The 25,229-nt window shown below is 36.3% G+C and overlaps 1 protein-coding gene across 2 annotated transcripts in view; it reads right to left on the bottom strand.

The window, feature by feature from the left end:
• DROSHA (drosha ribonuclease III) overlaps window positions 1-25,229 on the bottom strand; it is a 157,494-nt gene that overhangs the window by 125,190 nt on the left and 7,075 nt on the right. For both annotated transcript variants that reach the window (XM_072411842.1, XM_072411843.1), the window contains exons 5-9: window positions 22,437-22,578; window positions 15,897-16,048; window positions 10,990-11,070; window positions 8,320-8,406; window positions 5,588-5,674 (exon numbers count right to left, since the gene is read on the bottom strand). In XM_072411842.1, the coding sequence (XP_072267943.1) occupies window positions 5,588-5,674; window positions 8,320-8,406; window positions 10,990-11,070; window positions 15,897-16,048; window positions 22,437-22,578 (549 nt within the window). The remainder of the gene's footprint in view (window positions 1-5,587; window positions 5,675-8,319; window positions 8,407-10,989; window positions 11,071-15,896; window positions 16,049-22,436; window positions 22,579-25,229) is intronic.

Here is a 25,229-nt window from a genome sequence, read left to right as displayed (position 1 = left end):
AAGTTGACCAATGGGATCCTTTTTTTGCAGGACAATGCACCTGCGCACACGTCCAACACTGTGGCTGCCAAATTGAACACGCTGGGTTTCCAATTGGTCTAGCATCCCCCTACTCACCTGACTTGACCCCCTTGGACTATTATCTGTTCTCGAATTTGAAGAAACACCTGAAGGGGCAAAGTTTTGAGGACATTTCTGACGTCAAAGATGCTGCTGAGAGCTGGTTTGTGGCCCAACAAAAGAACTTTTATTTGAACGTTCTGAAAAAGCTGCAACTACGCTGTACCAATATGCTGAATAAATGTGTTATTTCATAACTCTGGCTCTCTTCTTTCTGAGCAAAGCCAGGAACTTCTCAGCACCCCCTCGTAAACACTCAGTTTAAATACTTGGGAAATGTGTAGACTTCACCTTATGTGAAAATAATAGAACAATCAGAAAGAAAAGACTGTTTTTTTTCCCGACTTTGCATGCAACCAAAAAAAACATGGTGTATCCTAAGAAATGTAATTCAAGCAGGTGAAAAGCAGACTATGCAATGCCATCTGTACTGCTCATTTAAAGTCAATTTGATGATTCATATGATCTAGGATAGGATCTGAATATAATGTGCGTTCCAAATGTCTATGTCAGAAAAACAATGGTTGTTGCTAAGGAGGGGTTGTGAAAAACCTATGACCCCTGAAGCTTGCAGAGCTAAACCAAATAGTTCATGGAGAATTCTTGTGCCCTACACAGAAACTAGGAGATATTTTGAAAAAGATAAAGATCATCACATATTAATCATATGTTGTTATCAGAAAGATAATTGGAGAAACTGGTGGCTGTGTTTCCCCTACAAGTTAATCCAAAAAGTAAGGCTGGTGTCGGATGAGAATCCGACGTGTGTACAGCGGCCATCAAACAAACGACCGCAATGCAAATAGGGGAAAGGGGGAAAGAGCTTAGCGGGGTGCCGCTCTGTCATTCTCCAATCAACTCCTCTCCAAAGAGCCTAACAGCGCTGTATGTATGCTCAATAATGCATCTTTCAGTCTTTTGTAGCTGGAAAGGTTGTGAAAGATTCTTTCCAACAATAAAAGCCCAACGTGTGTACACTTTGCTATACAGAATTAGCTGATCATGACTATACTCTTTTGTTTCCTACCCCATACACGAAAGTTGTGTACTATTAGGCGGTCTATAAGCAAAATCAGTAATCTGGACTCACAGTGTGTGTCTAAACAGTTTCCAACCAGTGTGTAACAAATTAAAAAAAAACAGTGACAAAAGTACTGATCCCACGAGTTGTCTTGTCGATCTTCATGTGTAGAGTCGAATAAATACAGCTACAGACTTTGATGGGGTGAGAAATTGACTGGCCTTCACAGCTAGGGAAAGTTATACCTCGTTCATAGAGAACTGACAGCTGAAAATGGTGCTTTTTGTATTATCAATAAGAGACTCTGCAACTGTTTTGCTTTTTAGCCATCTGCCTTGAAAATGGAAATGTTTAAGAGAGCAAATATTTAATGGAATATTGATGCCATGGATCAACACCATACACACTTTGCTCAGAATGTGGAATGAAATGTTATTTGTACAATGAATTGCAGCAAATAGATAACTGAGAATAACTTTAGGTTCTCTAACATTAGTGCAAGTCAGTGCACAAGGGCCCAAATGTAATAAAGTGTGTTAACGAGATTACAGTGAATCTAGTATTCATTCACAGCAACTAATCACAACTTGCTGACTCTCTGGACCTCGCAGATACTGATGACAATGGGAAAGCTGTATAAGAGAGTGTAATGTGTGTTATATTAGAAATCCTTGTATACTAAATCGTATAGGGACACATAGCTTTAAAAAAGACCGCAGACATCACTCTCCTAATATTATTGGGGTATGCAGTGATCTCCACAATCCCCAAATTTTTGGCAATGGCAGCCTAATCTGTCAGTAGAAAGTCTACTTTAAGACTCATAATAATCTCATCTGAAAACCCATATCAATGTACAATGGCGGTGACGGTGCCACTATGTATAAAGTAAATAGCTGAATCTTTTTATGTTCATCAGCATATGTACTGATCCTGACACCAAAAAGCTTCCCTAGAGATGTCAGCATGTCTCCACAAATTTCATGCAATTCTTTATATCGACAAGCAAATTTACATGAATTTATACTATACTGCTGAAAAGGGATCAGACTATATAAATATGTTTATTATCACATGTTCTGTAAATGCATTGGCCCTCTGCTAATTCATTAAAATGCACAGACACATACAAGATAATTACTGTGAACATAACCATATGTTTCTTATGGGCTGTCTTGGAATAAAGATTAACAGTACTGGTTCTCTATAACTTGAATTTTATTTTATGAGTATGGTTATAAAAGCTGCCGATATATAAACGTAAATGGTTTGAAACTAACCAACCTGCACATTTGCACAAATGAAGCTGTTTAACATCAAGGGAGTATTTTTATCTGTTGAAAGCAAAAACCTTCAGTAAAATAATGCCATTTTTTAAAAACCCTTTATCCAGAATGGGACATAATTCTGGGAAAGAACTTGGAACTCATATTTGAATAAAATGTAATAGTACAGACAGTTTGGATCTGTCCACACAATTACTGATAAACATACCCAAAAGCATGGGATAACTACACCTGATGCCACATGGCTATGAAATACCCACCAGCCCACTTGAAAATCAGAATGGGACATTATTTTAAACTATAAAAGGCTGGCATAGACTAAGGATATTTAGCCAACGTGCCCATTAATGTTTAAAACAATGCTGGTGGGCACAGGTGTCAATAGTGCGAATGTGTCTGAGCATTTACTCAGCGATCTATGGGTACATATAACACCAAATTCTGTGAATGCCAAATACATGTAAATATATACACAAAAAGTCTGGCATGCCCAAAGTAGAATTTCAGTGCATTTCACATTATTAAATACGTTAATCAAAAATGAACATAACGCCTACTGGTACTGACAGTCTTGTAAATGCCAAACAAAAAACTAATACATACAGTAAATCAATTATAGAAAGGGGGGACGGTGCTTGTAACAAAACCTAGCCTAGAAGAAAACCAGTATCAGTAGCAACTGAAACGTGTCAAACTTTCAATAAGATATTGGAAATAGAAAACCATATTACCCAAATTAAATGTATTATCGCTGCACATAATTGGAATACATTTCAACATTCCACACTTTGCCATTTAGAACACTTACTTATAAGTGTTTAATTACATATAAGTGTTAATTACTAATTATTTATTTAATTTGTGTGTAATATTTAAATTCACATTCATATTTTTTTTTTACATCACCAACCCATCCAACAAAAAGTGACCATGACAGGGGTATGGACAATGTACTACTATTATTTTTAACTATAAAATGATGGCAAATTGAATATAAATACTGAATATTTGCATTACATGCAATGCCACAGTGTCATTAGAATGCAGATATTTTGCAACATCGTTCCTTTAAAGAGAAACTTTCACTTTTTTGGTAATATAATGCACTGTATATATTGACCTAATAACTATATTATTAAATTCTACATAACTTGGGTTCAAGAACAAGTAAATATTACCTAGGCCTTATTTTCTGCTTAACATTGAAATAAAATGGTTTTGCTCCATAATTCCTCAATTTGGTTCTCAAGTCTAACTCAATAAAAGCAATGAATACTTTAGGTAGATGTGAGTTGAACAGTTGAAAGTTGTATACAAATGGGATTATTTAACTAAAATACAGATATTATTACAGATAGAGCATTAAGATACATATTTTTTAAAATGAACATTATCATTCATTCATCACATAAAACCATACCAATACAATTTGATTGGAACTATGAAGACTTTATAAAATCTGCTTGTACGCAGTACAATTTGGAATCTTCTTTAATGCCTCCAATACAGTGCTAGATCTATAAATCCCTGAAAGTAATGAAGCATAGCAACTGTGTTTAGGCAAAACTAAACTAAACATTATATATAAAAAAAAATCAAAAGTGGTGGTAACAAAAAAAAACTTCTGAAATTACTTTATGACAAACTTAAAATGAAGAAATGAAATACCCAGCAATAAAATAATTAAAATTGCGAAGATAAAATTACATGACTATAATAAAAGATCATTAAATGAAGATGTATAGGATTCTGGAAGCCATAATATCATTAAAATTGTTTTAAATACATAATTCTGTGTAAGCACAGATATAAAGAAAGGTCAGTTATAGAAATTCGAAGCACATTTGTACAAAACACAATCAAGAGCAACAGTATTAGAACATCAAAGTAAAAGCAAAATTAGGAATGCTGTGTGCAAAGTATAGCAGTGTTGGTCTGAATACTTATAGAGGTTGATGTCATGTTAGTAGTAGAAAGGACCCAATATTGGACTACCCAAGCTTTAAAGCAAAAGATCCTCTGCAGTTACAGTAATGGTTCACTGGATTACCAACCACTCCATAACCAGTATAAACACAACCAAAGGGTTATTTATGGCTGGTAAACTGAATCCTCCTGGAGGTCCCTTTTGGGGAGAAGGTACCTCCATTTGGTTGCATGGATTTCAGCTTCTTTGTAGAGTCCCTGCTAGCTAGAAATTCTGGAATTCAGACTATTGGGGTCTATAAAAGCAGCAGGGATCAGTCATCTGCAGGCTTATTATAACTGGTGGGGACTCCAACAATGTGCTCTTCCACCTACATTTTCAGACTTCACTCCAGCCCAATTTGAAGTCTTGTTCTTCCTATAAAAAATGTTAACCTCTCCTGCTGCTTTTTAATATACATTATTCCATCATGCAAAGTACAACCTGCCCAAAACTGCCAGAATAAGTATACTGTTAAGGGAGCCAAGAGTAGGGAATTCACCACCAAAATCCCAGAAAGACATATGACACTACTACTACGTGATTAAACTTTCCTGCATGTAACCAATTAGAAGCCAAAAAAATATTTTGGTAGGCCTAATCCCTTAAAATGACTCCTATGCAACATGATTTGTAATAAATATTATTATGCATGCAATATTGTCAAATCTCAGAACGATTGTCAGTTCACTTTGGACAGGGACAGAATACCCTATAAAGCAAATATACTGAACAATTAATAAATCTCACTAGTGTGTGTCAAAACACTTTTCTTTGTATTTTTGTAGCCATAAATACATAAAGGAAGACAAATTTGCTCCTTGTGTATGCAGAATTTACTTCCTAATTTGCAACACAGTGGTTGTTCTTTATCTTTCCTTTCCAAATTGCTATCTACGAGTCAGATGACTTGAAAACAATTTAAAAACAAAGTACTATGTGGCTGTAATCTTAATAAATGTTAAGAGTTATTGAGAATGTCCCCTAGTGGAGAATCTACAAATCTCCCAATTTTAACATAGAAATATGGGTAAAGCAGCATGCTAAAGTGGGAATCCCATATAAGAGATTACTTTAAATTATATGAATCTGTTCTAGCCAAAAATATATGCAAACTAAAAACATACTATGGTTATCTCTTTACATTTAGTACTCTGTATATTAATTAGGTGATGCTTTACAAAATATACTTACATTTGTAAGGGGAGCATGGGAAAACATGGAGAATCCTTCAAAGATGTATTCATGATCGTCGTACTCTATAACAGTAGGTCGATCAGTCTAAAATAAAGCAGAACACTGTTGATTATGATGAAGCTGTTTGGTGATCTTTAATTCTCATTTCTCAAGGTGTCTACAAAGTTACATGTTGCCAGAAGGCTTTCAGAAAACAGGCAGGAAGTTGTAAAACATGTTAATCAGTCGTTTGTAGTTCACACTATTTACAACTAATGCATCCATAAAAGATTCAGGCTTCTTTCCAGGTGATGTGGATGCCCAGACTCTGAGCCAAGGATCAAGAGAATGCAGTAAGTGATGGACACTTTTTCTAATGCAGTGAGTGCCTGCTGCCAGCATCTGTCTCAGGGCAGCAGAAAGGTTAATTAAGGAGCAGCAGCAGCAAAATAAAACCTCGTCCACAAATTCTAATTTTGCTTTAACCTGCTCTCTATATATCAACAAACACTTTAACAGGAATTGGTGAATAAATTAGCACTGAAACAAAACCCAGAGATAATTGGGAAGGTTCATTTTAGCTGCCAATTTGCAGACATCATACAAATCAACAACCAAAAAAAAAAATAGGAATGCAGAGAGGAATTCATCAATCTTTTTTATGCCCATTCAAAAAACCTGTTAAATCCTGAATTGAAAGCAGAAAATTTACCTCCCTTGATGCATGCAAAAATACTCTGTGTGGCTCATAACTCACAATGGCTTTGTGTATCACGAGTACAAGTTGGGAGGAAATGCCTTTCATACTGCATCAGCAAATAAATAAAACTCTGTAGCCATCGAAATGTTGCCGCTGTACAATAGATATAACTCTTGAGTCTTGATTACATTTATATCCGGGGATAGGAGGAAAAACATTATTTTAATGTAAAAATTCCAAATCTTTTAAAACATCAACGTTAGGCATAATCGTTTGCATTCAAAGTTCAGGTCAAAATGTTCTATGGATATGCCAGTGACTTTAATCTCAAATTTTATTCTTTGGCTTCATAGGTATCATATATTACTATGCTGATCTCCTGTAGCTTACAGTAATCATAAAGCTATCCAAGAACCTAAAACTTTGTTACTAAGCTGGTATGCTATGTGTGTTTCTTAAATAAAAATTAAAATTAATTTAAATGTAATCATGCTCAAGTACAGGTATATATTTACCCCCTCCAAGAATATTACCATATGAAACCAGACCCCACTACCTAGGATGTCTGAATACAGAGATCTAGGTCACTACAATACAGTGCCCTTTCAAAGAAGCCAAAGGGTAGGTAGGAGGTAGTCCTTTGATGGCCATGGTGGTGAACCTGCTAGAGAGAATGCCTGTAAAATCTCAAAGGAAACCTAAACCCAAAAGTTGAAAATTTACTATACAGGTAGTCCCGGGATATATACGAGATAGGGACTGTGGGTTTGTTCTTAAGTTGAATTTGTATGTAAGTAGGAACAGGTACATTATTTTAATAAATACAATAAGGACAGATATTTGTCTCAACATTTTATTAGACATCATGGTGTCAGTCACTGCATAAAATCCTCACTATGAGTTATTCACAAACAAAGCAAAAAAAAAAAAAAAAAAAAACTTTATGAACTTTAGACATTTATTAACTTCAGGAACAAGCTTTTCTTTGATATAGAAACAACTGCAGAGTTTTCTTGGTCATTAAAGAGTTACAAGATGCTGCAGAAAGAGAACAGTCCTTAAGATCACCCACAACCTCAGCTGTGTGTAGCAGAAGATTTCTTCTGCAAGTCACACAAACCGCCCCCTGCCCCTTCAAGCCTCCATCCTGCACAGAACAATCAGGGAAGCCCTGTTCTATCTAGGAGGTGTCTGTATGCCGGATGTTCTTAACCCTGGGACTACCTGCATTATAGGGGAACATCTATAGATGCTGAAAATGCCTACTCAATGGGACTGATTTATGAAAGCTCTTCAAGGCTGGACAAGATACACTTTCATCAGTGAAGCTGGGTAATCCAGCAAACCTGGAATGGATCTGGTCCAGGATTGAAAACATTTGCTAACAAATAGAAAATTACTTTGAGGAAGTCCATTCCAGGTTTTCTGAAAAAACTGCATATTGGAAGCACAGGAGTCACACAAATTCCGGACAAAGCAATGATAGCACATTCTTTTTTTTCCTGAGGCTGCTATTTACATTATTTTAGTGTAAAGGTACAGTTACACTTTAAAAAAGACATTATAAAGCCATGCTGTACAAAAGACTACAGGAGGCAAATAGAAATTATTATTTAAGAATATATTTTAGTATTTTTATTAAAAGCAAGATTAAGTTAAACCTTGATCTTTTATATATGCTTACATTAAAAAAAAAAAAGTAATTTATTTTAGCTAGAGATAATAAGAAGTACATGTGGAATGGAAATGAAAGGTCTATTTTGGAATGTAAAGAACACATAATATTCATATTACAAGTACTCTCTGAGATATATTTTTCAGGGACAGATCATTTAAGGATCTTTTACTGGTCATCACCTGTTTTTAATAATTGTTTCTCAAGTGCTCTGAAACTCTCTGAGACACTATTGTCTATTGTATTCTTTAGCCTAAAACCCTTAAGCGTTGCCAACAGTCAGATTTGCAATGGGTTGGCAAGCAACAGACAAAATTCCAGATACACACAACATTGCAAATTGGCTACACCAAAAGAAATACAGAAGGTACTTACTAAGAAATTGGTTGGTGGCGACACAGTAATCCTGTAGTGAAAGAGACGTCCTGCATTGTTTGTCATTGGACGACATGCTTTTATTGACTACAAAACAAGAGTATAAACACATGATATGTTACAGTTATTTCAAATCAGATTGGCATAGGTATTCCTAATATTTCACTCCTGAAATGTCCGGAAAAAGCAAAAATCTCATAAATATCTCCTACTCTCAATCCCAACAGAACACATACAGTGAGGGAAAGAAGTATGGTGTACGCAGGTGTTTTTTATTTGGATGCACCTAAAATATACAATTCAGCATCTGACAGACGCCCTCATCTGAGAGAACTATCAATATATATCGACACTTGCATACATCATATTTACCAATTATCTCTATGGTAAATACAAGTGTCAATGAGTATTAACACTTGTGTCCATCATACTGAATGACGGTCTTTATGATCAACACTTTCATACATTGTACCCAGGTGTAATAAAATGAAAAAATCATAAGCTATAGGAGTCTTAAACCTTTTTTTATAAACCTAAAATAATCCTGTTTCCCCATGTAGGACAAACAGGTTCACTTTAATGCTAGCACGTGCTGATTGGCATTTAAATAGTTCCCAGCTCTATAAACACAACCCTTTTACACAGAGCTGCTTCTCTTTGCTCCTGCAGTTAACAGAAGAAAGCAGTATTAATAGCTCTGTGTGCCAGCATTACAGTAAATCAGTTGTTTTGCCCTAAAATGATAAAACACATGTTTTGTTGTTGTTTTTTTTTCTTCTATTTAATGTTTGTGAAGATTTTTACTCATTCAGGTCATTATATATCTAGCAATGGTAATTAGCACTTAACTGAATTCATAGCTTGTCCATGCCAACATTACCACAGTACCCACCTGCTCAGGGCAACTAGGGTCTCAATGTCTAAATATTAAATACGTTTATAACAATTTGTTGTTATTTATAGACTTTAAAAGGATGACCAAATATTGCTTGATTTTCAATAAAGTGTGTGTGTCTAGGGGTCGGGGCTATCCAGCATTTTCCCTGCTTTCTAGCATTTCACAGCATTTTATAGACTCCACTCACCTCTCTATCACTGTATATAAAGGAACCCATCACTGGAATCTCTTTAGATGTGTGTGCCCATTTTCGTGCAATGAAATAACTTGCTGGAAGATTGCAGAGTGAAATGCTCTTCTCTGCTGGCCAATGGCTGATGCAGATTAGCTATGCAATCTACTGATCAGTTGTTCCATTGCACAGAAATGAGCAAGCAGAGATATTGGGATTGTGTTCTGTTATATACTGCTTGGCTGAAAATTAGGTAAATTATGTCATCAAGGCAAGACATGGCAACATAGAGATTCAGGGATACAGAAGAGGTGTTGCCACATGAGTAAAAGGATGTAATGAAAACAGGATTTGGAAGAAGTTTTTAAAGATAAGCTAAATGAAAACTGCAATGTACAATAACTAGTGTTGCTGCATAATATTTTTTATTGTATTATATTTGTATTATATTAGATTATTAATAATATGTTTGCATTACATTATCACATTTTTGTGAGAATATATTCATCTAGATGTTTTTTCCTTACATTTCATAATGCAAGAATGTTATTCTCAAACACAATGAAGTTTTGAAATCTGTACCAAATCTGTGAGGTATTAAAGCATCAGTTGGAAGAGTAATCCAACAAGTGATTAATCATATATAAACCTGCTAGAGGTCTAAAGGTAAACCAAAATGGTTTTCATTCTGTTTTTTCTTTTCAGGTTTAAAAAATGTATACAGAACAAATGTGGGTGTTCAAAATAAACAGCATAGAATAAGGCTATGTTCACATGTCAGATGATTCTCGTACGATTATCGCTTCAGGGCTAGTATCAGACGAGCATCTGATGTGTGTACAGCGCTCATCTGATGTGGTTTCATAGATCTGACCTGGTGGATCCATGAACGACAAACAATTGCAATACAAGTGAAGGGAGAAGAGCACAGTGGGGTACCGCTTGCTCATTCTTCCCCATCCCCTCACCATAAAGCAGAACGGTGCTGTATGTACCGCCCTCAGGCATCCTTCAATCTTTTGTCTTTGGAAAAGTTGTGAAAGATTCCTTCCAATGACAAAAGTCTTATGCGAGTACGAAGCCTTAGCTGTTTTCTTTCGGAGTGTGTTTGTAAATATTTAAGTCCATATAATCTTTAAAAAAGCATCTATATAAACAGTCCAATGCTTTCCCTTTAACCCCAACTTCTGATTAGGCAAGCACAGAAATAGTTAGATTTCAGTCCCTGTCACCAAACTATGTGTAATCTGGCTGCTGTGGACTACAGATAAGCGAGTAGAATTTCTGACTTCCGTATAGCTGCAGTGTCTGCTGGAGACCATTACCTGCTCACTGGCATGCTTTCCTTGTTGCCTGAAATTTCTCTTGGAAAAAAAAAAAAGCCAGAAGATTTCTGGCACCACAGGACAAAAGAAAATATGTTCTGGGTTCCGGTAGCAGCATCACTTAAATAATAGTTTATTTCTGAAAGCAAGACATATAGAATACACAGTGGTGACATGAAAAATATACATCAGTCAAAAACAGCAACACACCTTTGACTGAGATACAAGCTTTTGATTTTAAAGGAAACAAACATGTTATGAGAGATTGCATTTACCTCCTCTCCAGGATAAAAGCTGTGTCTGATTCCTGTATTCCTGGCTTTAGCGCTGCACTTACACAGGGGGCCATCATTCATCTGAAAAAAGAAAACATGTCATCATGGAGAGAAATAATTCACACCATAATTTACATCACCTACTGCTGCACACCTCATGATATGCAATAGGATCATTAGGAATTTTCAGGTGCATGTAGCTAGAAAATCGAATTACAAATACATTCTGAGTATTAATCATTACAATCAAACCACATTAACATACAGATAATTCATATTATGGCCAAAACTGCATAAAATGAAGCCAAATAATATCAACAGCTGTAAAGATGCTGATGTGTAGTCATGGAGAACAAGGCCCTGAAAAATGTAAAATAAACTCATTGGGTGCATAATGCTTCAGGTCACTGGGGTAACTGGTCCACTTTTATCACATTTGGAATGATTTGTGCTCTTGACTGACTAAAAAAAGACCCGATACCCAAAATAAAAAAGCTGATTTTTTCAATAAATTTGAACAAACATTATATTAGACAGTGCCTACAGATAAACGTGTTATAGACCTCTTAGATAGTAAGCTCTTCAGGGCAGGGTCCTCTCCTCCTCCTGTGTCACTGTTTGTGACTGTCATTTGCAACCCCTATTTAATGCACAGCGCTGTGCGCTATATAAAATCTGTTCATTAATAATAATAACAGACTTTTAGTATAAAAAACGTATTCAATCTAAATTAGCAATAAATGGCTACTGGCACATTTATTCCTTAGTTTTCTCCATCAAGTTATTAGTTTATGATTATGTTGCCACCCCATAGTCCCTGTTGTTATCACCTCCATTTTTCATGTAGCCTACCCTCTTCCATGATTTCCTCCTTTGTCATTATGAGTTCTTGCTTTCTTCCAACAAGATCACACCTACTGCTTTACACCATTTGGCTGAAAGATCTGAATGCAATAAAAATGTTTGTAGATACAAAGCATATGGGGAGTTCATTTAATAGAAGATAGGACAAGTAAAGAGGTGCCTAGAAGGGAAAACTCACTATTACAACAACTGGACTTTAAATCCACTTTGTAAACACACAATACATGAAAGGAGGGAAGAACTGAAATGCCAATTAATGGAATGATATAAAATATATTTTAGGCTGCCCATGTTTAGGGATCTACTAATATTTTAAAGGTTGTATCCACCGACACCAGCCTCTGCGTATGTATTTGTGTTTTGCACAGTTTGTGTTTTGCACAAACGGGTCAGGTTTACTGTATAGGAATTGTAACTGAGATTTATATTGAATGAAAAGATCTGTGACCCATGACCTAAACAGGGAATATACAGCTATATGAAAGCCACCCAAAGGATCATGAATCAGGACTAATTATACCATTCAGCAATCATGTCACACACAAAGACATGCTCAACCATGTCCAGACATTTCATTGACTAGGGCTGAAAAAAATCAGAACAAGAGTAGAGAATACATAGGAAATCTTTCACACTGTCATGCAATATAATGCAAGTGCACTGACCTAATAACTAACACTAAACAAATATAATTGATGACTGTTGTAACGAACCAAATATCACTCAATTCAAGGTGTGAAAAAAGTATTCAGCTCTGAGCCTGCTGCCTCTTAACTATCTGTACAGCTGTTGTATTATCTGTGATGTAGGGATTGTTCTTTTCAACCTAAATATATTAAAAATGAAATTATGCCAAAAATATGTTTGTTACCAGGGGCTTTTTCCATTTCTTTTAACATCTGTTCTGAATTCTAGAAAGCTGATGGCAAGCTAAAATTTAGAGATGCAAAACTGAGCCATCATTAAAGTAGACCTCCTTTCATTCAACATGAACTACAAAGCCTTGCTTATCAGCCCTACAAAGGTCATAGGGGACATTTAGATATACGTAACTTTACATCTTACCAATGCCTGCTGTGCACCAAAGAAAGTCTTAAGATCTTCCATTTCACACAGGGTTAAGGAGCTGATGCTCAATAATCTTGCACCAACAGTTTTTTCCCCAAAGTGGTGGGGAAATTTGAGAGAATAAAATACAAACACATAAAACAAGCCACAATTTATATTAAAGTTCTTGAATCACTATTAACATTCATTTCAGGAGAATTACTGAATCTTACTGGCATGTTTTCAGTGCTATAAAATAGTAATTTTCTCATTATCATACATTTAGGAAGTACTTCTTATGAAGAAAGGAAATGAGATTCATTATACACTGTAATCTAAACTTCACAGTTTTGCATGAGTGTTTTTTAAATACTAAATTAACAGAAAAACAATTATGTACCAAAACATTTCGTTATGTCAGGAAAAAGTAAATGTTTACATGATAAGGAAAACAACATACTGACATACAGGAGCAAAACACAGATTTCCAAAAATCTATACTGCAGTCCAGTGGCACAAATAACAAAAAAAAGTGTAGAATGAGTTTGAGGGGAAAAAAACAGATAGGATATATGAACATTTTTAGTATTTTATCCCCTTTAAACACACTCCAAGTACTGAACAATAACTGTTAATACCCCAGAAATGTAGTGACCCCCCACCTTCCTCTTACATTGGACCTGATTTATTAGAGCTCTCCGAGGCTGGAGAGGATACACTTTCATCAGTAAAACTGGGTGATTCCGGAAACCTGGAATAGATTTCCTACAAGTCATTCGCTATTTGTTAGCAAATGTTTTCAATTCTGGACCAGATGCATTCCAGGTTTGCTGGATCACCCAGCTTCACTGATAAGAATGTATCCTCTCCGGCCTTGGGGAGCTTAAAAAAATCAGGCCATTGTACTTTTGGCTCGGATTCCCTACACACATATTGTTAGCCCTGTCTACCTTAATTCTGAAATTATCCCTCATCTCCTCATCTGTATAACCCCTCCGTGTACAAAAGAATAGGAATTTATCAGATTGCAAAAATACAGCAAAATCAACAGGTATTTTTGACTTATAAAACAAAAAAAATGGAATTAAATAAAAAGTTTAAAAAAGAAGGAAAAACACTTTCAGTTGGAAATTTATTACACCAAATAAGAGAAGTCCAATGTTAGGGCTAGCAAACCTTTACTTTTATACTTGGGAATTCAGGAACTGAACTAAGGTCAAGATTAAATTTAAAATGGCAGTAAAGTGGGTAGTGAGTTTCTGCCATAATTTAATAAAAGAATGCACAGCATATGACACACACTTCCCTGTGTGCAGACGACCAGGACCTGTCCTTGCTGCATCAGAAGAAGGCCCCTATCTTTGTCATCATCTCCACCGTATATTTTGGTGAAGACAGTCAATCTTTTTTTAGCTATCACATAGCCACTGATAATGGAACTCCTGCACACTGGCGGCTGATTTAGTGTGCGGTACCCCTGCACACAGGGTCAAACTCTACATGACTACTGCATGCCCTGTACAGTTTAGAGCATAAACAAAAAGCCTCCAGGAGCCAGGGATTAGTTTCTGTGACAAAAGAAACATTGCATGTCTTTTTTATCAGGTAATACTACCTCCTGGTGACTTTTTTTTAGATATGCTTTAAGGTCAAATGTAAGTCATGAACAGCATCTCTTTGCAAATGATAAAATATCTCAGAAGCAGAGATTTATTCGCCAATATAGCCTCAGGGTTTAGGTGTTGGTTAAGTTATTTTTCTTTTTTTTAATACACTAGCCACTACATTTTTTAATACTTATATAATATTTTATATATATTGCTCTGGCGCCCTCTTGTGATTCTTATTACTAATTTTCTTTGTTTTTTTGCCACATACTGCTCAGTTACAACTGTACCACAGAAGTTTCCCATAGCAACCAATCCCATCATTTCTTCATTTTAAAACCATGATCCGCTATTGGCAAGTGATTCCATTTTTGCTCCTTTGATCTATTTAATGTATATCTGTCTCACTAAGAAGGAAAATAGACTCGCATCTACAGCAAGCTTCTTCTATTTAAAGCACTAGCACTTGTCACCTTCCAATCTCAAATGTCTTTAATCTTGTTACATGTATTGCCAGTTTTTAAACTGGAAATAATCTTTATTTTCCTAACACACACAAACAGTAGAGACTGCAGTTTGGTAACACCTTACATGCGTTGATTGTAAATTATACATATAGGGGGTTTTGTCACACCAATAAAGTTCTTTATATAGAGCTTCTGATCTAATTAGGAACTGAAGTGGTATTTTCAAAGAAGCGTAACAAAACATTTACACAGTGACAAAAAGACAACCATAGTAAACCAAAGCCTGAGGAAGAACACTACAATTAATAATTATTCAGCCTTGGATTTTTGTAAAATGTAGTTTTTCTGTAAATAAAGGATTCATTTTATGGATCCTATTTAAAATGACACTAAAATGTTTTTGATATTTGCACATAAAAAAATGATAAGTAAAATAAATATTATGGCAAAAATAATGAAAAAAATGAGAAAAAACACAAAAATATTAGCTAAGGAGAGAATGGAAAAATTAGGTTAATTAGGGCTGATTTGGGTTACCAATAAGGGGTTAGACAGGAAAAACAAAAAACATGATATGTTGTCATATGCACACATATGAACTGTAAAATAAACCAAAACACTTTATTCATTGTATTTACTTCATAACACTTGCAGACTTCCTGCATGTGTCATTTTGTACAGGAGCTGACACTTTTTGACATCTCTTGTTTATAATGCAACTACTAGCTGTCATTTTGATAATTGTGATATGAGTAGATGGGCCAGGGGGAAGGAGGAGCAGGAGATGTGACCTGAAAACAAAGTTTTTTTTAGGATGTAACCAAATTATTTAATAGTAAAGACAGCCATAGGGATAATCATTTACAAGAAACAGTGCTTCCAGAATTTTTCCAGGCAAATGATAAATAAAGGGGATACAAACCTGGCCAGGATCATTATACCATAGCTCTTCATGAAGACGGTCAGGATGAGCTTTCTTCCTCTTTATTTCTGCAATCACGTCAAACACTTCAGAGTCTGAGCTGCTGGAACAGCTATCATCATCCGTATCACATTCCGAATCACTGGAGCTATCTGTAAATAAAGGGAATGAGTGAGTCACATCTCTAATATAATATCTTCTCCATCCATAAAGGACCAAGGACCCAAACATAATTCTGGGGTTTAGCCATGGAATGTGGTCACAAATCACGCAAACTGTTATTATATAGCACACAGGCAAGTTTCTCAGGGTTGCAAAGATGTGTCAGTCTGGTTCCAAAGATACAGCAGTGACTGCACTGTGAACCACAGTAAAACTACAAATGTCTTGATGCATCTTGCTGCCTTGGCACAAAACGAGAATAATGTCCATTCATAAAAATCCACCTCCATTTTGACATTACCAATGGTACGTGGCTAACATTCTGAAAACTAAAAACAACACGATGATAATGTCATATTAGGAGTTAGCACAGGGCTGTACATTAACCATACACAGAGGAAGAGGCAGAACATTACCAGAGTTCTAATGAATTAGGGTTTTGCTCAATTTATTCAGACCATACAAAAATTAAAACAAAATAAAGACTTCTTTTCATAAAGAGCACAGGACAACCTTTTAGTGCTTTAAAAGAATGGAATCATTTGAAATCCAGGTACAATACATTTACAAATTATTCAGAAGCTAAAAGGTTTTAAAATTAAACTATGTATGTATATACTTAAATAGTTCAAAGGAAAGTAAGCCCACGTTGCAAAACTTGCTCTCCAATTATGCCTTTCTGTGAGCGGGCTAAAGGAGCACTTCAGACACTAGAAAGATACAAAGAAAACCATCGCAAACCACAGAAGTTTATAGTTTATTAAGAAAAATAAAAACTGGGTACAAACTCACAGCCCTAGAAGACAGCAAGCTTCTGAATGTAATATTTTTTAGGCGTACTTAAACTTAGAAATTTAACTTTACATCCCTTTTATGTAAAGTGAAAAATCTGTTTGTTTAGGGTTTTTAGGGTGCAGCACCGCCCCTAATTCTCGGTCACCTAGGCGAGGGATGTCAAACTCTGGTCCTCAACGTCCTTTTTTTTGGCCCCAAAGGAATAATAAATATGAACTGCAGCTGGCCCGCCGCTGCATTGAAATAGCGCCGCTGCTACAGTTCCTGGCATCACTCGCGTCTATAGACCAGTAGGCTCTCTGCCTATGCCTTGACTGTTTTATAGACACAATAATGCAGAAAATTTTAGTAGCAGTGCTATTTCTAGCACTCTCCCCCAGCTGTACTTTTCCTTGCTACTCCAAGGCATGGACTTGAATGGTTGGATTTTCATAGAATATTGTATTATTATTGTTTTCCTGTGCAAAACGTTTACCATTGAAATTTAACTCAGAAGGCTACAAATAGAGAAAGAGGCATAAGATTTTTTCTTAAATAAAAGCGCACCGGCTTGGGGACAGATGCCAGGACGACGCCGGGACCCGATGGAAGACATCCCTGGACCGATCGACTGCGCTGTGGGATTGAAGGTAAGTGGATTTTTTTTTGTTTTAGCCATTTTTGAGTTTAGTTCCTCTTTAAGTGGACTTTAGGCAGAACTAAAGTTCCATTTTTAAGAATCCAGGATCAAGCCGGTCATTATTGCAAAAAGGGACAGGCAATCTCCCTTGTGCAATAATCCATTCTACCAGCCCGATCACTCCAGGTATCTGACAAAAAGGTGGGCATGCACAGCGTCAGCTTGGTTGTCAAGATACCTGGTAATACCAGCTTCCCCTGTACTTGCCGGAAATAAATGAATGGTGCATGGCGGCTCCCTGGCCTTCGCAGTGCTAGGTCTCAACTCGAATCTCGGCCAGGACACTATCTTCATGGATATTGCAGGTTATCCCTGTGTTTGTGTTGGTTTCTTCCGGGTACTCTGGTTTCCTCCCACATTCCAAAAGCATGCACAGTGTTGAACCCAGATTTTTTTTAAGATGGGTGGGAAGAAATTGTAAGCAGGTGTCAGCTCCTGTTTTGTGACCCAACTCTTCAGTAGCCACCCAAAAACAGCCAGGTGGTTGCTGAAGAGTGCAGGGTGGTTCGCCTGGCTAAAAGAGGCTGGGGAGAACACAGTTCAGTTTCACATGCAGTTATGTTAATTGGCTTCCCCCCAAAATTGATCTTATGTTGTGGTAATGAGATATGACTATGGAAAGGTCATTTTCAGGTGAGCTCCTTTGAGGGACAGTTAGTGATATGACTTTGGAAAGCGCTGCATAACATGATGGTGCTATATAAATACTGTGTAATAATAATAACTCCCGTGTGCCTGTGCAGGAGTTAGGCCATCCTGGTCAGGCCAGTCAACATAGCTGAGGATCCTGTACAGGAAGAGATGAAAATGGTGGAACCCTGCGAGGGAATGAGGACAGGTGAGTAACTAAGGTTTCGTTCCATTTTAATGTCAAACACTTTTACCTCCATATTGAGCAGTGGGCTATATGTGAAATGAAAGGTGGCCATGCCTGCAATAGATGCACATCCAATTTTGTCACTAATTTGATTGATAAACCTCCTTCCCGATTCCTCTCCTCATAACAATAAAGTGAGGAGCTCAATGTGAAGTTTTGCTGCTGGTAGTAGTGATACACAAAGGCTTTTACTATAGGTAAATGCGCTTTAGGTATTAAGATTTTTTTTCTTATGCTTCTAATACAGCTGTGACATGAATTTCCACTACACCAACACAAATGTTAAAGAGTTAGTGGTTTATGTGGAAGATGAATTCTAGAAATACACGTCATGATTTTCTCTCTCTGTGTGTTATCTGTTATTTTAATCAATATTCTCACCTTAATTCCAACCCATTTCAAACGATCCTTACTAGCAACTATAGGTATTGAATGTACATATTCACTTGACTGAGAATGGACATAAATTATGATTGGAATTACCATATCATGGTGATGGGTAACCAACTGGAAAATAAAAAAAAAAAACATCTTGGCCAATCAATTTTCAAATTACATTCTGCTAAAGAGATCATTTTTATGAGTTTATTATTTTTGTGACAGTAGTGGATACATAGGTGGGGACTTATGTCAGGCTTTTGGATGGGACCCATCTAACGTCTATTCCAGAGGGGTCTGGATGTGTTCCCCTCAGGTCATGTTGATGACACCTGCAATCGGAAAGGCCAGCTCTAGAAGCAATGTTGAAAAATCTTGTTTGAAGCTAACTAAACAGAGCTGTGTAAAGGTTTTCATATGGAAGAGCTATAAAAAAAGTGCCACCTCTTTGAACCAAAAACTAAACCATGCTAGCAGTAGGATGGGTTATTCTGGACTGGCCTATAGTTTTTTTTTTGTTTGCAGGGGTCGAATCCTCCTTGAGGCGGCAGCAAAACCCAAAGGTAAAATATTTTTTGTGTCCCTTGATGCGCAAGAAAAAAAAGAAAGAAATATGTTTATTTTATCTATAAATTGTACCAAAGTTTCATTTTTTTATTATAAAGCCGACATTGAAATAACTTCATAACACTTGCTAATAGAGATCTAAATCACCGAAATTGTCTTTCCAGCAAGGTTAATGATATCTTATGTTATAACATTGGCAAGTACCCTGTGAAAAAGTGTTTCATGAGGTGGGGGGTTTAATGAAATAATTTTAATGGAAGCAAAACCAGTACAAGTTCAGAAAGCTCAAGGAAACTGCTGCCTTTGATGATTCATTAATTCAACTTAAGAATAATTTGGTGGACCTTGAGGTTAAGCTATCTCAAGGTGTGTTATTCTTCATTGACGTTTCCAGGTATTATATACTTTGCACTTCTCTTTAATGAGGTAAAAGGGTCTTATCTGAAACACGTAAGAACTGCAATCATTTATGTAGGTTAATATCCTTTAAAGGCTTGCAATATGCAACTATTTAGGAACCAGTGACAAAAATTTAAAAGGCTATTATGGGCTTTAGTTTCTATGCATTTAGCATTCTGTGAGTAAAAGCATTTTTTTTAACTCAGCATTTCTAAAATGTTTAGTTACACTGTTCAACTCAAAAGTCAGGGAAGTTATATGGTGACCAGCTTAGTTTTAAACTGTGATACTGACACCCTCTGGTTATGTATGTGTGTGTGTATATATAATTGTTGCAAAATGGCTTTTGCTGCAAAAAATAATATTTTTCAGAGTAGACAATTTCTTTTGGTCATTTTGTGAATTTACAATGCTGACTTTGCAAGTTATTTGTAAAGACCCTAAAGGATGGGGAAACAAGTGGAAGTATGTCCCAAGTTTAGGTTCAATTAATTAAAGCTCTCCAAGGCTGGAGAGGATACACTTTCATCAGTGAAGCTGGAATCCAGCAAACCTGGAATGGATTTCGTCAGTTAGTAAATGTTTTCAATCCTGGATCAGCTCCATTCCAGGTTTGCTGGATCATCCAGCTTCACTAATGAAAGTGTATCCTCTCCAGACTTGGAGAGCTTTATTAAATCAGGCCCATCGTTCCTAAAGCATAATTCTGTAGATCACCAGTGAGTAGACATTGTGCAGATCTCATTTAAATCCCACATTCCTTATTTTTGCAAAACCCATAAGGACAGCGTTGTCACTAAAACTGCTGGACAGGCTCTGAAGATCTATAGAAACATGTTCAAAGTTATTTATTTTTTTTATTTAAAAAAAAAAAATAATAAAAGTTGAAATATAGTAAGGAAAGCAATTTGTTTAATACCAACAGTGTTTAACTTCTCCGCACTTTAAAGCAAGCTGCTAATAGGCTTTAGCACTTCTTGAAGCTTGTTGAAAGCCCACTGAAGCCTACTATACTAGCAGCTTGATCAAGGTAAGTAAGCACTCCCAATAAAGGTTGTTTAAAACTCCCAACTGGAGATGCTTTAAGAAACCTTCCTAAATCCTTACAAGAGCTTGTTGTTCGCACTCCTCTAACACAAGCTGAAGCCTGTGTGAACCAGGCCTTTGTCGATATGCAGATCCTTTCCTGAGCTTATCCCACTTCCTGCTTGTAGATTAATTCCTAGGAATTATACTCCCTCGAGACAAAGTAAAGGTATTTTAGGTTCTCATTTGAAGCGTGATTAGATACAAACATTTAACTTGCTTCTGTGAAGTCCATTTCCTCAGATATTTCCACCTATTGCCTTTAGACTCAGATCAAGAAGTGGAAATATCTCATTATTGGGACTTCCTAGAGACACTGTTATGTAAAAGATGAGTAGTCTATCAAACACTGAAGAGCACATGAAGGCCTTTGATTTAAAAAAAAGACATTCGGTGTTCAGGTACATTTTCCATTTACGAGTATAAGTTTCTTGTTAACAATCTGTCTCACCACCTATGTCCTGTGATCTGCAAGTTCTGCCCCTCATGTAGACACATGGGGTCCGATTGAATAAAGCTCTCCACAGCAAACCTGGAATGGATCTGTTCCAGGATTGAAAACATTTGCTGGCAAACAGCAAATGGCTTTGAAGAAATCCATTCCAGGTTTTCTGGATCACCAGCTTCACGGATGAAAGTGTATCCTCTCCAGCCTTGAAGAGTTTTAATAAATAAGACCCATGGTTTCTACGTTTTGCACAGTAATAAAGCCTGCCAAATGCTATTCTCCATATATCCGCCATGGCTATTCTCCATCCTGATTGACTGGCTCACTATTTGAATCCAGAGGTGGGAGGAAATGAGCTGTAGTGCAGGGTTTAGGCATATTTGGCTCATAAAACAGCTCTTTTGTTTCTGTGTGTGCACGTATTCTTTGGCAATTAAAATTCATAATGGATTATCTGGGTTTAAACTCTTGTTAAATGATGAGGTCCTATAAAGTAGGGAGAAACTTCCTTTACCTCTTCTGTGAATTCATTCAAGATTTCTATAGAGTAGCGAAAAGGGATTCATTGCTATCTGTGTTACGGATAAGAATACACTCTATATTTGGCCTGGTAATCATGGGAAAAAAAAGATCTGCAAATTCAAATGTTTTTCCAGATATCATCTCAGGGCTGCTAGAGAACTATGACATGAGAGAGGTAGCAATGAAAAGGCAGCTACAGTCTCTATGCACTAGTACTGTTAGATGGGGTTGCAAGAAGAATACCATGGTTCACGTTAAATTATTACATAGGTATCATAGATTTTAGCAACTGATGGAAATGGCCTGAAAAATTCTCCACAGCTTTAAACATAACAGCAGCTGAAAATGACAACATGTCAACGTACAATTGCAGCTTTTCTTCTAAGTGCTGCACAAATATACAATTTTCTATACATAGAGCTTGCCAAATATATATAAAACATGCAGCACAAGACATTTTCTGCCAAGGATATTAACATTTTCTTTAAAACATTTCACCCAGCTGGGCTTAGCAAACACATTTCAGGCATACATAAAAACAACTTTGCGGATTTCAGCAATACTACTATACCAAAAATAGTTAAAAGCAGATCATAGGAACACAGAATAAGAACATAAGCTACTCACCAAAATCTTCGTCTAATTTGGTCTTTGGTGGCTCCCACGCAGGCCTAGCAGCTCTAGCTTTTGTCTGACGCTTGCCAAGTTCCTCTTCAAACTTGTCGTATAAATCCCGTAACCTGCTTGTTCCAACCACAGTGGAGTCGCCCTTTGAAGACATATTAGAATGATGTGATTACATAGCTGGGTATTGATGTGTGAACTACTTAAAAAAAGGACCTGCACTTTTATCTGGTATAACACAAGAAACCAGAATAAGAGTGCACTCTGATTGTGGTTGTAGTATTTATGTACAAATTATTTAGGTTTCTGCTATTTAGTAAAAAATTTTTTAGAGCTTTCATAACAACTGTCAACTGCAACTAATGCAAGAATTAAAACAAGCCCAACTGTACTTTTTTTCAATAAATCACAAAAACAATGTATGCCCAATAAAAGCTAATACCCTGGAAAGGGACAAGGCAGCTACTAACCATTCCAATAGTCAGTGTGAGCGGATATATACCAGACCCCTTTTTAAAGTGTCACTGAGTTTGAGTCCCTGGGTCTACACATCTGCAAATGCCAACATTAGGGTTTCCAACTCTACCTGTTGGATTGGTAATTTAATATTATAGAGAATGCAGAAAGGGATGTTAGGAAAAGCACCTCAGTGTTCTCCCCGGCTCCTTTTAGCCGGGTGCAGAACCCGGCACTTTTCGGTGATCACCCGGGTATTTTTGAGTGGTTACTGAAGAGTTGGGTCACAATCCACCCGGTTTAAAAAAAAATTCTGGCTTGAACACTGCACCTGTTATTGGGAGCTCTCTAAATTCCCAGGCCCATAGAAACAGAATTTTCTATAGATAGAGATCTTATTGTATTGAGTATCCGAACAGACTCAATCCACCAGGTTTTGCCTAAAACCAAAATATCACATTTGGTTGGACAGACCCGAAAGAAAAAACACCTACCCAGCCTCATCTCAGTATGGGCATTTTCCTAGGAAATAAAGTTCGACAAACAAATTCTGCCAGATTGCGGCAGTGATTGGCGGACATGGGGGTCATCTTAAAGAAAACTGCTTATTGTAACACATCCTATCAAATAAAAATGCTACGAAAAAAAAAAAAGAGGATTGTAAGGAATAAACTGCAAGTGATGAAGTATGTTATTAGCTTTACAAGATTACTGCTACTCTGTGAAAATGATTTTCACTCACCTAAATAAAATACCAAATGAAATATCATGAAATCACAAGTAATCCCTATTATTTAGCCTCCTGGAACAAAAAATACAACACAATTTACAGTTTAGCATTCTTCCAGCATTACCTTCCTTTGCAGCTTTTTTATTTTTTAATACTACATAAATCAATGCTGGAAGATCAAATGTCTGAGAAAAAAAAAATATAATATATATATATATATATATATATATATATATATATATATATATATATATATATAGATAGATATATAAAAATACAAGCACCTGTCACTGACTGGCGTTTATACCACAGGGGACAAAAGAACCCTAAATCGGCTTATACTGTTGTCCTAAATGTATTTTAAAGCATGCTTCAATTAGTTTTTGCTCCTAAAATTCTATTATTTTTGGTACATCAGCTTTCAGAAAGAAATTAGGCAAATTAGGTTTTACTACAATGCATAGTGCTGTGAATCTAAAAACAAAAATGGAGCTTGTCCACTAGAGGGGATAACATGGAGATGACGGGTGTTCCTACACTATTAAATCACAGTCATAACCAAGCTACATTGTTATGACTACAGTGGAGGAAAGTAAATGGCATGTGCCTTGTATAGTTTAAGGCAGAGGGTCCACATACAAAAGATGTTTGTGTATAGAACAATATATGTTATATATATCCCCATTGTCCAAGAAGCTTGAGAAGCAAATCTTGGATGAACTGCAACTTTAAGGTTTATGCTATAGCTACATCTGGCAATTATTTCTCACATTTAACATATGATACGAGTGAAATATGTATCTAGGTACAGAAGAGAACACATTTTTACAAATACATTTGGTTTAAAGGCACAAGTAGTATTGTAATATTTTATTTCTATTTTTACAAGTTCTACACAGTGTGTTTTTTCGTAGTCATTGGGAGCAATTTATCTGTGCACTCCCAGCATAATGAGATCTTAGATTAGTCTCCTACTGCTACTGCTGTGGTGTTGTACTTCGGTCCACTGAGCAGTTCTGTGCCGCTGTGTATATGGGAACTGTAATGTGTTGATATTCTGTTACACTTCCTGATTTAACAGCTATGGCCCAAACACAAAAGATTTGGGATTAGACAGGTGAGTGCATGCTTGGGAATACTTTTATTTCAACACCGATAAAAAAGAATTGTGCCGCACAGCTACTAAACCTCAAGTTCCTGACAGTCTGTATCTTTAAACATGAAGATAAAATGCTGCACCATGTAAAAGGAGACAATTAATCTAGTCTGCATATTTTTCCAATTAAACACAATGCTATTAAGAGACATAAATGTGTACTCCTAACAACTAACACCTAAATTGCTGAAGATAAGTTATTTCTTTTAACCTCTCCATTTAGCAGGTTGCTAAGAAAAACAGGATAGAAAAAGAGTACAAAGAAGGGTATGTTACCAATAACAACTAATGAGGTTTAACATTTTGCTGTAAAGAAAACTGATGCCCATCTCCAGCTTACCATATTCTCAAGTACGTTACTCATACCATATAGATGCTGTTAGATTCCAGCATGTATAAGAAATTTTGCTTTGGCCCAGGTCTGCCTTAAAAAAAGGTTCCCATTACCAAAGAC

The sequence above is a fragment of the Pyxicephalus adspersus genome, chromosome 5 (genome assembly GCF_032062135.1).
Source record: "Pyxicephalus adspersus chromosome 5, UCB_Pads_2.0, whole genome shotgun sequence".
NCBI classification, from domain to species: Eukaryota; Metazoa; Chordata; class Amphibia; order Anura; family Pyxicephalidae; genus Pyxicephalus; species Pyxicephalus adspersus.
Note: the sequence above shows the minus strand (reverse complement) of the source record. Positions and strands in the feature narration are given on the sequence as shown.